Source organism: Rhinopithecus roxellana, chromosome 15, assembly GCF_007565055.1.
Source record: "Rhinopithecus roxellana isolate Shanxi Qingling chromosome 15, ASM756505v1, whole genome shotgun sequence".
Classification (NCBI taxonomy): domain Eukaryota; kingdom Metazoa; phylum Chordata; class Mammalia; order Primates; family Cercopithecidae; genus Rhinopithecus; species Rhinopithecus roxellana.
The window spans coordinates 86,258,406-86,273,021 of record NC_044563.1 but is presented as its reverse complement, the minus strand read 5'-3'; the positions used below and the strand labels follow the sequence as shown (position 1 = coordinate 86,273,021).

General features: G+C 41.8%; 1 protein-coding gene across 1 annotated transcript in view; it reads right to left on the bottom strand.

Moving 5' to 3' along the window:
• Positions 1 to 14,616, bottom strand: part of DNHD1 (dynein heavy chain domain 1) — a 76,954-nt gene that overhangs the window by 34,302 nt on the left and 28,036 nt on the right. Inside the window, exons 11-16 of the mRNA XM_030918015.1 lie at positions 10,123 to 10,388; positions 9,789 to 10,032; positions 5,684 to 5,841; positions 5,096 to 5,221; positions 4,729 to 5,005; positions 70 to 197 (exon numbers count right to left, since the gene is read on the bottom strand). Coding sequence (XP_030773875.1) covers positions 70 to 197; positions 4,729 to 5,005; positions 5,096 to 5,221; positions 5,684 to 5,841; positions 9,789 to 10,032; positions 10,123 to 10,388 — 1,199 coding nt within the window. The remainder of the gene's footprint in view (positions 1 to 69; positions 198 to 4,728; positions 5,006 to 5,095; positions 5,222 to 5,683; positions 5,842 to 9,788; positions 10,033 to 10,122; positions 10,389 to 14,616) is intronic.

Below are 14,616 nucleotides of genomic sequence, written 5' to 3'. Positions count from 1 at the left end.
ACTCTTCCCCTTCCGCACCACTGTAGTCCTCCACTCCCAGACAAGAGCTCCAAGGAAGGGTGTCAGCACCTTGGCAAAAGCCATGCACTTCCACTCGCTGATGTTTTCAGAGATGACTCGGTACAGGTGCCATATGCGCTGCTGCTGCACAATAGGACGTGTCCCACAGATTGGCAAGGGCACAGGAGTCTCATCCTCTGTGGGGGAGGACTGACTGAGACCTGGGCTGCTTGCAGTGTTGGTAGGGGGGTGGTGGAATGATCAGTCAAGAGCCCATAATGACAGAGGTAGGGTCCAGAAAGTGATGGTTGGGGATAGGGGAAGTGGAGTTCCAAATTGTTTGGCTCAACAATGGAGGTGGGGTTAATCCAAGGAACAGTTACTCCAAGGAAAGACCATCTGAGAAAATGTGATGGCAGTGAAAGGGAAGAGTTCCTCTTTTATTAGTCTCCATCTCACTCACTCCATTCTAGTCTACTGACACCGGACTCTTTACTATTGCTGAGATGCACCAGGCATGCACTCTCCTGCTAAGGGCCTTTGACTGGCAGTTTCTTTCTTTCTGGAACACTCTTCTTTCAAAGAATCACATGGCTCATGCCCTCACCAACTTCAAGTCTTTGTTCAAACAGCATCTTCTCTCTCTTTTTTTTTTGAGACAGAGTTTTGCACTGTTACCCAGGCTGGTGTACAGTGGTGTGATCTCAGCTCACTGCAACCTCTGCCTCCCGGGTTCAAGTGATTCTCCTGCCTCAGCCTCGTGAGTAGCTGGGAATACAGGCTCATGCCACCACGTCTGGCTAATTTTTGTATTTTTAGTAGAGACAGGGTTTCACTATGTTGGCCAGGCTGGTCTCGAACTCCTGACCTCATGATCTGCCCGCCTCGGCCTCCCAAAGTGCTGGGATTATAGGCATGAGCCACCAGCCCAGCCAAACAGCATCTTCTTAATGAGGCCTATGCAGGCTATCTGGTTAAAAATTCCTAGATACCCTCCCTGGCATTCTAGACCCCTCTTACCCTGTTCTACTTTTTTTTCTCTATCACTTATCACTTTCTTATATACTACAGAATTTGGTTATTGTCATTGTTTATTGTCTTTCTCTCCCAACTAGAAGTTTGGGTTCATCAAGAAAAGCGTTTTGTCATTTGTTCACTGACGTACCTCAAGCCTAGTGTACACAGTGGTCTGTCAACAAATATGTGTTGAATGAATGAATGAATGAATGAGTGAATGAACTGCCAGCCCAAGAGAAAGTTCAGCAAGATGAATATAAAAAAAGATCTGGCCCACATAGAGGACCTGTCATGTTTACCTCTGGCCATTATCCTCCACCCCTTCATCTCACAGGGTACTACATTAGTTCTTAATCAATTAAATCAATTATTTATAGTCAGTTGTGAGATATGTGTCAAAAGGAATTTATAATTAACAATAATTATAGTATCGAGGTTTGCAATTTACTTAAAAGACAACAGACATCTCATTAACTTGAGTGGGACAAAAAGTGATAGAGTCACACCCAAACGCTGGGCCTTATGCATCTTACACATGTGCACATCATCCATTTTGGAGATCTCAGAATATTAAAAAGCTGGAATCACTAGGCTATCAAAGCTCTGATCTGACAAAAAGTAAAATGACAGTAAATCTGAATTCTTCCAGTCTTTGTCTAAACTCAAAGATATGGCTAGAGTCCCATATAATCTTTGACAGCAGTTGTTTCAACATCAAATATTGGACAAATAAACAACTTCATCTGTAAGAAAGAGCAGACATGATATCTCCAAACACATGAAAAGATAAAAACAAACTGGGGATTAAGAGCAAATGTCCTTTGATGGACATTTTGTGGTATCTACTTGATAATTTCGATGCATTTTAAAACTTTTTATCTGAAAATGAGTTCCGATCTTTAAAGTTGTAGGAAAAAGTAGTAAAAAAAAAATTGTGTACCTTCTATCTTCCATAGGTATAGATATATATCTATACTGTTTATCTTTGCCTTTTGTTGACATTTTACCCATTTGCTTTATCATTTGCATTCACATGCTCTGTGCATGGGCATGTGTATGCACATATTTACACACACAATGTTTTCTCTGAACTATTTAAGGGCAAGTTACATAAATACTCGAGTATGCATTTCCTAAGAATAGAGATATTCTTTTATATAACCACAGTTCAATTCCCAATTTCATATATTATATTGACACAATATTTTAATCTACTGTCCATATTTCAGTTTTGTCAGTTGACCTAATAATGTCCTAGATAGCTTTTTTTTTTTTTTTTTTTTTTTTTTGCCTCAATTATAGCATCTGGTCCAGGGGCAGGTACTGCATTTGCCATGTCTCTTAGTTTCTTTAATCTGGAACATTTCCATAGCCTTTCTTGCTTTTGTAACAGACATCTTTGAAGTATACAGTCCCTATTTGCCAATTTTTTGTTCACAGAAAGTTCCTCATGTTGTGTTTTTATGATTTTTAAAAATGATACTCATGCTCAGCTGGACTACTACATAAATGATATTGTATCCTTCTCCAGTATTACATCTGAAGGCATATGACGTCCCTATGTCCTTCATTGGTGATGTTAATTTTTAATCAGCTGGTCAAATTGTCTGATTTCTCCACTAATTGTTGTTTCTTTTTCTTTTTCTTTCTTTCTTTTTTTTTTTTTTTTGTACAGTGAATAAGTGATCTCTGGGAGAAACTCTCTAAGATAGTGCAAATATTCTGCTCCTTATCAAATTTGCCCTAGATTTGGCATCCATTGATCCTTATCTGATTTGGTAATTACCATGATGGCTACAAAATAATAATTTTCCCACTCCAGCCTTCCTTCCACATTTGCCAGTCAGCTCCTGGCATTTTACTGTAAGCATGAGTCTTCATTTCTCTCTTATTATCTATTTATTATTACTAGGGATAATAAATGCCTTTACTTCAATAGCTTAGAATTTATTACTCTACTTACTTTGGTGATCAAATTGTTCCAGATTTAGCCAGTTGGTATCCCTTCTGAATCCTTGCGATATGCTCCCATCACTTTTTAAAACACTTTAATACTTTCTTACTTTCTGGTATAAAAAGACACTCTAGGTTCATCTTGTACCTACCCCGCCACAGCCCTGGAATCATCCATTTCTCTAAGGAGCTCTGGTTCCTTTTAATGGGGAATGGTATTAGAAACTAAGACCTGGCCGGGCGCGGTGGCTCAAGCCTGTAATCCCAGCACTTTGGGAGGCCGAGATGGGCGGATCACGAGGTCAGGAGATCGAGACCATCCTGGCTAACATGGTGAAACCTCGTCTCTACTAAAAATACAAAAACCTAGCCAGGCGAGGTGGCGGGCGCCTGTAGTCCCAGCTACTCCGGAGGCTGAGGCAGGAGAATGGCATAAACCCGGGAGGCGGAGCTTGCAGTGAGCTGAGATCCGGCCACTGCACTCCAGCCCGGGCGACAGAGCAAGACTCCGTCTCAAAAAAAAAAAAAAAAAAAAAGAAACTAAGACCTGAGCACAATATGGATTCTTGCTACAGTGGTTTCTTTGCTTCGTGTCCTCTTCAGCAGATAGAGATAGCAAATGTGTGCACATGTATATACACATAAACATACAGTTACATGCATATACATGTGTACATAAGCATGCATACACATGCAAAATGTGTGTTTTAAAATGCAATAGAAACACAAAGTGATGCCATAGGAAATGGAAGCTTATAAAACAAGCTCACAACATTTTTCCAGAACTCAGAGAAAAATAAAAGAATGAGTGATGATAAAGAAGATAAAATCAGTGAGAGAGATTCAGTAAATCCAACAAACATAAGAATTCTGGAAGGAAGGCCAGGCGCAGTGGCTTACACCTGTAATCCCAGTGCTTTGGGAGGCTGTGGCAGAAGGACTGCCTGAGTCCAGGAGTTTTAGACCAGCCTAAGCAACACAGTGAGTCCTCATCTCTACAAAAAATACAAAAATTAGCCAGGCATCGTGGCACACACCTGTAGTCCCAGCTACTCAGGAGGCTGATGTGGGAGGATTGCTTGAGCCTGGGAGGCTGAGGCTGCAGTGAGCTGTGATCATGACATTGCACTCTAGCCTGAGATCCTGTCTCAATTGTTTGGTAACAGTTCTTATATTTGCTCTGGTCTCCTTCCAGAGCCCACAGAGTTGTTTAAGAACAGAAGGGAACCAGCTTACCTGCACTACTGTATGGAAGAATTGAGACCGATAGTTATGTCCTGGTCTCCTCCTGTGTATTAGTGAGGCACTCAAGTAGCCTCCTCTCTATACCACATTGGCTGGAGGAGGTAATCTGCTAGAACATCAAGACCTACTCTTATCTAGGGTCTGCTGGCTGGTGTAGGATTGTGTTGAACAGGGCTACACAAAGGCTAAGTTCTATAAGGAGGGCACCCTTACATTTCTCCTGCACATGCTTTTAGCCCCTGACCCTATCACATTCTGATGGAACATTCACTCGTTTGCCTTCCTTATCAGACTGTGAGCCCCCATGCCCCCACCCTAAGCACAACACCTGCCATGGTCAATATATGATGTTTTTGTCCTGAAATTTTCATTTATAAAAGACACCAATGAAGGTATGTGATTCCCAAGGCTTGCTTGGGATCATACAGGACACAGAACCCTGAGTTCCAACTCTTGTTTCAGTTGAAGGGTCTATCACAGAGTGATAATGGAGGGTGCGGGGATCCTCAGTACCAGTGAAGATGGCATAAGCGTGGTGCAGTTCACTGAGGTCGCTGACTGTGTTCTGGAACTGACGCTCTAGGGAGATGAGCTGGTGTTCAGTACTCCTCTGATCTTGTGTGGGGTCCATAAAGGGACCAGAGAGGGCCTTCCCAAGCAGGCCTTCCAGCTCTGCCAATGCTGCTGCCATCAGCTGCTGCAGCTTGGGTATAATGGCATGTCGCTTGCTGAGCAGGAACTCTGAAGCCTGGCTTTTCTCAAACTGAAATGCCTCCCACATATCCAAAAGCTGTGGGGCAAGCAGAGGGCAGTGGAGTAGATGTGGTCGTGGGGGAGGAGGGCGGGGAGGGATGGGTGACTTCCCGAATTGCCTTCTCACCGAGATGTCCAGTGCTTCATTCTCAGCACTAAAGAGGCTAAAATGGTTGCGGATGAGTTCATGGAGTGCCCGTACGTATTCCATTCGCTCCTCCAGCTCGACGTACTGTTCATTGGCTTCATTCAACTGCAGGAACTACAGCATGAGACCAGCAACCCCACAACCCTATGTGCCTCTTTGGGCCCACCCCTGAGGGCAACTCCCACCTTTTGGAGTAAAGTCTCCAGACCCAGTTACAGCCTTGTAATCAACTGGTATCCGGGGCAATCTAGGATCAAATCCTTCTCTGACCCAGATCTCTCTGGTGAAGGGTCCACTTCTCACCCACCACCCCATTACCTTGATGACAAGGCAACAATTTTCTATCTGACTCACAGAGAGCGCAACTCTCTCATCACACCAGGGCCTCCCTGTGACATGAGGGCCACGTGGACAGGCTAAGAATTAGCAAGGGTAGATCTCTTAGGTGAGCAGTTTAAGAGCATCAGGCCCTGCTGGGAGCTCAGCAGAGACCTGAAGACAGTGCACTGAGCTTTTAAGCAGGATGGGCCCTGAATAAGCTGGGAAGGATGGATGGGGAGAGCCAACCTTCTGGGTGCACTGTGCAATGGCGTGAATATCTGAGTTGATGGTTCGGAAGACATGCATGAAATCTGTGAGCTCTGTCATGAGTTTTTGACTTAGGCTCCAGCACTCATTTTGCACCTGTGCAAGAATGTCCTTCCTTATGCTGTCCAGCTTGGATTCTGGAGACAGGAGAGTAAGGTGTGAGGGGATGCACAAAAAAGAAGGGGTGCTGGGGACAGTGCTGTGATCCAGAGTGGGAGTAGGCTGAATGGCAGGTCGGACCATGAATTATCTCATTTAATGCTTGTTGGATCCCTGCGCAATGTCCAGTCAGCTGCTATGCACTGAGGACTGTGCTCTATACCGGTAGACAAGAGCAAATGAATGAGACAGAAAGTTTCCCCACCCTGAAAAGCTCATAATATGAGGCAGAGACAGACACATAAATGAGCAATCACAAATCAGAATGATAAATCCACTGTGAGTGCCTGGGAGCCTTCAGCCAGCATAGTTAAGAGGTGGGGGTGCCAGGGGGTGTCCTGAGAAGGCTGGGCAAGGCCCCTTCAGAGAAGGAACATTGGAGTTGGATGTGTTGAGTAGTTAATGCTCCAAAAAGATGGAATGGTGTGTGCAAGTGTATGGAAATGACATGTTTGTGAATAGCAGAATACCCTAGCAGAGATAAAAATATTCTGCTTTTGGAGTCTTACTGCCCTTGCTCTAGAAGAAGTGGGACCAAGAAGGTAGTATGATCTGCCTTTTGTTTTTAAGGATTAAAGTAAAGAATGTCTCAGGTGGAAAAGGGGCTAGAAAGTAATCCTGGAAGTTGCCCTTGGCAGTATGAACAACTTTATTATCTCAGAGGGCAGGGATAACACTCATATGATACCTCATGAAATCTAAGATCTGCTTGTAAGAAGCACCATTATTTTACATACCACTAACAAAGAAAAAACTGATGCCATCTAAACTCTAACACATCTTCAATCAGGAGACATCTTTAAAGTTCAGAGATGTTAAAATATGCACAGGATGGGAAAATACAATATAAAAATCTGGTACACCAAATAGAGTATAGAGTGCTTTCTACATACCAGACACTATTTCAAGTACATTAATTATATTAACCTATTTTATCCTCACAAATTCCCATTGAAGTAAATACTATTATTTTACAGATAAGCAAACTGAAGCTCAGAGAGGTTATGTAACTTGATTAACATCACACAGTGGCAGAGCAAGGATTCAAACTCAGGCAGCATGGCTCCACTCCATTATATTTTAAATACAAATATGTTTATGTTATAAATATAAATGTAAACATATATAAAATATGTTTATATAAAGTATTTAAATATATATTTTATATTATGTGTGAAGTAAACTGGCCAACCCTCTATTAGCAGCATCTCTGCAACTAGAAGGTAAAATAGTGAGTTTGGGGGACAGATAATTGAGACATACTGGGCATGTCACTTTCAGAGACTTGGAGGAAGTAACCAAGACGACTGGGTACTAAGACCTGAGATTGAGAAAACCTACTGAGAGGAAGCCTATTGAGGGACAACCTATGTCAGACAGAACACAAAGATCTAAACTCATCCTTTTTCACACTGTCCCTTTGGAATATAATAGTAACTAGGCCATTGCAATGCTGCCGCGTTTTTTTTTTTTTGTTTTTTTTTTTTATGGTGCTGCTTTTGGACCGGTAGCAACAGGCAGATGAAGGCAGATGGGAGCTCAACAGTGACACCATATGGTATAAAGGAGCAATGCATTGATTAAAAAAAAAAATATATATATATATATATATATATATGTATACCAGGACTCCCTTGAGATTAGAAGCTGGAGATGGATAAAAACAGATTTAAGAGATACTTAGGGGGCAAAAGAATGACAAGGATTTGGTGACACATTGGATGTAGTAACATCAAGGAGAGGGAGGAGTAAAGGGTGACTCCAAGTTTCTGGTGAAGCTAATTCATCAGAGTGTATAATTACGCCATTCATTGTTCAAGCGAGCTCAGGAAGAAGAGAAACAACAGAGTTAAGTTAGAGGGTTAGATAAAATTTGATCAGCAAGAAGGATGAGAGTAGACACAAGGGGATAAGGTGAAATGAAAAAAATTATTGAGCACCTACTGCATACTACACTCAATGCTAGGAGTATTGCAAATAATATCTCACTTAATCATCCCTACTATAACCCTGTGAGTGACTGTGTTATCATGCCTAGCTTACAAATCAAGAAACTAAAACACAGTGATCTGAAGTTACCAAGCAAGTGAAAAACAGAGACAGGGTTCTAAATCCAGTGCTTATTTCTCTCCACCTGCTCCTCTTGAAGAGGCTAGTGGGTCTTGAACTGAGGATCAAGAAGCTAAAAAACTAGAACAACAATGAGTTTTCTGGAGCAGCAGTGAAGTAAAGCCTGACCAAAACAGGACCAGAGAGAAGGCAAAACAATCATAGGTCCTCCCCGTTCCTGCCTTGCCAGCCCGAACCCCTTGTACAAGAGCAGGGAGTTTCAGTGGCCTATTGGATACCTAATGATACATGTGTTTTCCTCTGTTGAGAGCCAAGACAGGGAAGGCTAAGCAAGCAGAGCATTCAAGCAAACTCTTTCCAGGCCCCAGTGGCTTCTAACCTTCATAAAGAAAGCAGGTCTGGGAAGCCATGGGTCCAACAGAATCTAGTCTTCACAGGAAGTAGATACTATTGGCTATTGCCATCCTTGAGGCTAGGTGAGGAAAGAGAACAACCTCCATATTTCCGAAAAGAACAAATCACTGGCTTCCCAATCTACCCCACTGTGAGCCTCTCTATGGCAAACTCCTAGGCTGAGGCACTAGCTAGTACACAATAGCATGAGATATCCTTCCCATGGGAAAAGAGAAAGAGGATAAAAGACTAGGTCATAAACCAGATTTCTCAGAGACCCAGGGATACCAACAACTGGGCATTGGCTTAGTATGGGTAGGAAGTGGCAAGAGGAGGGAACCTGAGATAGGATGAGGAGAAAATAGATAGTAGAATGCTCTTGAGCCCCACTTTCTATATAGAACTTTGCGAAGAGACTATCTTTTAGGGTGCCCCTTGCTAACATGAAATAGTCACAGCAGAGTAGAAATCATAGTGCTATGTGTTGTAGTAAAAAGAGGGGCAGATATAATGCTTACCAGTTTCCCACAACTCCCAAATGGCAGGGAATACAGAGGATAGCAGAGAATTGATAGCCAGTGGCCTGGATGAAGTTCCTGTGTTGAGGGGCTAGGGACCCTGAAGCAAAAGCCGTGGGGTAGCCAGCCTAAGACAGAGACTGGATGAAGGATTCACTAAAACCCCAAGGATCAGCTATGCCAGCAAATGCCAAGGCAAGGACGGGTCAGCAAAGATAGACACTCCAGGTCCCTATAAGGCCAAGAAAACACACCCCAGCTCTACCAGCCCAGGACACAACAGCACCAGAAGCAGCAATGTCAGGAGGACAGAGACCAGGCAAGGAAGTATTACAGCTCAGAAGCCAGCCCACCAGCCTTCCCCAGTACAGGTGGCACCTTGGGAAGGAACAGGGAGCAAAAGACATTTGAGAGTAAAAATAACCCAGAACTATAGTATAAATTTTCAGTTGCCCAGATACCCCAAATAGACTGAATCAGACCAAAAGTGACTGCTTTAAATGAAAGGAGCTTTCTTTAATTGGAAAGGTTACATTCTTTCACTACCAGTAGAAGTTAGGACTACAGAGTAAGACAAGATCAGTTAGAGAGTAGCTTTTTACACATGCAAATTGTAGTATAAATTTCACTCTGCTACATGCAGAGAGAAGGCACCCTAGATTCCCAAGAATCTCTGTAAAGACACTGAGCTTAGTAGCCCAAGCACAGGAACATGATTCCTAAGGAATACAGGATATGAGCAGAGACAAAACAGAGAGGCTGGCCTCTGCAGTGAGCATACCTTGGATGGCAAAGGAAAGGGCCATCGGGCTTTGGAAGGCTTCATAGGTCCAATAAGAGGCCCGCACCGAAAGGTCTCTGGAGGACATTCCAGGACCAAGGCAGGCCATGTGAATAGACGTACAGAAAAGGGAAGGAGGAGAGGGAAGAGAAGTAGTGCTTACCCATCTCTGTCTGTACATCACGGCAGCTAAGTAGCAGCAACTTGCCTTTTGTGAGCAACTCGATAGGCATACTGGAGACACGGGCCTGCCAAACATTTAGGCGGCTCACCAGTGTCACGTAGTTCTTGATGGGACCACCTCTCATGTCTTCCAGCTTCTGAGGCACCCAGGATTGCAGGAATTCATAAATGCCTGTTATCCAATGATGTTCCCCGCAGAATTCCTGTACCTCCCACAGCACACCCTAAGGGCAGACAAGGTGTTTAGAGCAGAGGCAAGTGGCTATAATGGGAATTGGTGGGCAGTACCCTATCCCTTAAACCACTGTTCTCACCTCCAGCAGCACCTGTTGTATATTCAGTGCCTGCTGGATCTGAGGGTTGTTGTTCAGGTCTTCCTCCAGCTGCTTATAATTGCGGGGGAAGTACTGGCCCCGCAGCCGATACCCGTGGACCTCCAAGATACCAGCAATTGGGTGAGACTTCCAGGGCCATACCAATCCTACATTCGGGCCACAGAAGATGCTCACAGCATCGCTGGGCTGACCCTGGAACTTGGGCATCAGAAATTCGGTTTTTGAGTCCTCCTCTTCATCTTCTTCTAGTGGAGCACATGCCATAATTGTCCGTGAGTACCCTCCAGAGCCCACAAACAACCTTCCCTTCTCTTTGCCCTCAGTGTATACACACACACACACACACACACACACACACACCCATTCTCTGCTCATGAGTGAGTTAACACATACATCTATATTACAAATGTAAAATACCAGACCCATGGAGGGGATTTATTAGTTAGGGTTCATGTGCAAATAACATAATTTACTCTAGCTAGTCTAAGCAGGGAGGGACTTATTACAGAATATTAAATGGGTTGCAGAATAATTAGAAGAGCTAAGATACAAAACCACTCTAGGTTGAGCATCTAGCGCTGCATGCTGCCTGGCAAAATGGGATGTCACTGTCACACCATCAACTACAAAACACACTGCCTCTGCTATGATCCACAGAATGGATGGCATATGCCCTGATTTTCCCCCACTTAATTCAATTCTGAATCAAAGTCTTTTGTAGCTCTAACTGGTGGATCCTAAATTGTATATGACACCTAGCTGCAGGCGAGTCTGGGAAGTGTAGTTTGTAGTCTCCGGCATCTGCAGAACATAGGAGTTGGTGGGAAGGAATATTGAACATGCCAGTCCTCAGTTACCTGTCTTAAAGAATATTCTTGAACCTAGCCACTCATTAACTCTTTAGGAACAGGTTAATTGACAAGTTTAGTATTTGTGTTAAAACTTCACACAAAATAAAGGAAATAATTAAAATGTTCAAAAATAAGAGCCATACTATCCACACCCAAGCCCTGTAGTACTCTTAGCTGATCTCTTCTCTTCTCCAACTGTACTCACTCTCCAGGAAATCTCATCCAGCTTTATGACTGTAAGTACCATCTATTTGCTTCCAAATTTATCTGCAGCCCAGATCTCTCACTTAACTCCAACCCCATTTAAATAACTGCCTACTTCACTTCTCTATCTGGGTGTCTAACATGCACCTCAAATTTAACAGAGCCAAAATGAACTCTAATTCCTCCCCGCCAAAACTGCAGTCTTCCAATTTCAGTAAATGGAAACTCTGTTCTTCCAGTTTCTCCAATTGAAATCTTTATAGTCACCTTTGACTCTTTTTCACATACAACACATCCCCCCATTTAAAAATCCTGCTGTCTCTGCTTTTAAAATACATCCAGAATCCACCAATTCTCACCACATTTACCACCACCTGCCCTCCTCCTCCATCCCAAGTCACCATCATCTCTTACGGCATTATTGCAAAAGCCTTCTAACTTTTCTCCCTGCATTGGCCCTTGCCTCCTACACCTTGCAGTCTGCTCCATATAAGAACAAGAACGATCCTTTAAAAAAAATGCCAGAAGAGATTCTGAGAAGATGATGGCAATGGCAGCATCATTTTGAAATCTCCCCCAAATGCCCACATAAAAATGACAGAACAATTAGATAGTAAAACCAAAAATGCAAGGATAACATTTTTTAACAAATGAGGACAAGGGATCCTCATAAATCCCAAAATACAAGTAGGTAGGGTCAAACCACCTGCAACCTCAAAACACACATGACATCACCATTTGTGATGAATGATGCAGAGGGAAACAATGAAGCAACAGATGGACCTAAGAATAAGAAAACCCCCAAACAGCCATTAAGCATTTACGGGGAGGCAGAGGGCCCATTTGAGAATAGCAGGTAAAACTGGAAGGGGGTTTTACCCCTCCAAGAACAGGTGAGGTAAGGTCTATAGAAGCTTAAGTAATCTATGTCCTGTGTACTCTTGAAACCAAACAGTCAGGACTCCCTTTTGGGACAGAGCTCGTCATGGAGAAAATCCTGGGAGTAGAATAAGGATTGAGCAGCCATAGAGAAAAAGGAAAAGTCTAGATGAAGGTAGGGGAGGAAAACCAGAAAACCTCAAAAAGTAAGCCATCATTTTTTTTTTTTTTTAATACAGAAAAACAATAGAAAGTGAAACTCAGAGGTCAGAGAACTATTTTGAACCAAGTCTTCTTTTGAAAGTTAAGAAAAGCTAAAATTTCCAGTTTTCTATGAGCAGCAGAAAAGTATCAACATCAAACCCCATACCAAGCTTTTATAAGAAAAAAACAAAGCAAGGCGTAGAATAAATCCCTAGAGACAATGAAAGCATGTCGAAAACCACACAAAACTATAGCCTATTTAAAAACAAGCTAAAAGACACTAGAAACATGATAGAAGTCATGAGAGGACACATATCAGAATTAGAAAAACTCAGAAATTATGTGACAGAACTATGGAAAGAATTAGAAATGAAAGAATAAACAATTTCATAATAGAAATTTAACTAAAATGGGACATAAGAGCAAACAAACTCAAAAGATAATTTCTTAAGAAAAATAGAAGGTAAAATAAGGTAACTATACAACTAAAAAGGAAATTTAAAAATTTTAAAAGATTTCAAGAGAAAGGGAGAAATATTGGGGATGGGTGAAAAGGATCTAATGTATCAGTAACAGGATTCCCTGAAGAAGAAAACAAAGCAAGGGAAGAGAACAAATATTAAAAATTGTAATTCAGAAAAATTGTTCTGAAATTTAAAAAAAGATATAAAGCCACATTTTGAAAGAACATACCTGAGAATCCTTCCCCAGAATGTTCAATACCAACACATATTCTAACTAAAATAACTAGATTTCAATAAAAAAGAAAAAAAATCTAGGCAAAAAGAACAAGTGATTTTGTAAAGAAAATAAAATTAGATTATCAGAGGCTTTTTGATACCAACTCATAATATCCTAAGAAAACAGAATAACATATTTAAGATATGCAAAGGAAAAAAGTATAAACCAACAACTTTATATTCAGCAACACTAACTTTCAAAAGGTACAAATTGTTATCAACATACAAGGACTTTAGAATTTTGTTCCTACAAGCGCTTCCTGAGAAATTTAGTAAAAAGTGACCTTCAGACAAACAAAATCACTAGAAATATCTCAACACAAGGACTGCTGGCGGGCTTAAAGATATTGAACTAAGATTAAGTGAGGGATAGAAGGGAAAGAGTATAGTATGAAATGACGATGTAGAGATTGCTGGTGATTCTCTTGCTTGCCAGGTGGACAGAGTCTACCTGAAGAATGGAACTCCGAAGGCACATTGGTTGATTATCCAATAGCTATTCCCTTCTCCCTTCCTCTATGGTTGGAGAACTGCCTTCCATAAGACACTGAGAATGTCAGTCATTTGATTTCCCAGCCTTTCTTACAGCTAGAGGTAGACACATGACGCAGATTTTGATGGTGAGATGTAAAAGTGAGTCTGACGGGGAGTTTCCGGAAAAGGTTCCTTTTCCTGGCAAAAAGTGAGAGTCAGACACAGAGCTCTCTTGTTAATCTTGCCTCTCCTTTTCTGCCTGATTTTGCTTGAGAATGGGATGCTTGACATTACAGCTTGTCTTGCAACTATGAGGCAACAAGCCTGAGAATGAAAAAAACAAAAAAACAAAAACCATTTTATTGTGGCCTCCTCTGCCACACATACCTCTCTTACAGAATTGGCTCTTAAATATAGCTAAAAGCAGGAAAGAGTGACGGAAAGATACAAAGAACCTGGTACTTTATGACTACTTCTGAGCCACTGAACAAGCTCTGGAAGCACCTACTTCAAGACTTCCTGTTTTGTTTTGTTTTTGTCATTGTTTAGGCCACTGTGGCTGAATCTAGCTGCATCATGAATTTTCTAGTTATAGGTGTGTACATAGTTTTGAGTTAAGATTACTTAATCCAAAATCAACCCCCATACTCAGGCCCATATAATAGATGTTTATAGCCAAACACAAGCATAGCTGAAGACTGCAACCTCCCCCACCATACACAACCTTCTAAGAGGATCTGCCCTTGCCCGTAGCTAAAAGCCAGTTATTTTGCACCATGACATATCCCCTTGCCATAGCTTATGAATAAATCATGCAATCTACAGGAGAGGCTGAATCAATCATAGCTATTTGGTTGGCTATCCCAACCAAAATGTATATCAAGAGATTATATAATTAAAATTAAGCAATTCTTCGTCTCTTTTCAGTGTAACAGATTTATCTTACCTCAAATATCAAAAAGTTATTCCAATCTTAATAGGATATTGCCATATTAAAGTTTAAGGTTTTTGAATTTGACATCTGACAGATGAGAAAAGTGATTATCTGATTGTGCTTTCTGAGTTTTGAACTGCAGAAAACATCTGATAAGATTGTAAGGACGTCAGATAGTAATAGTAAT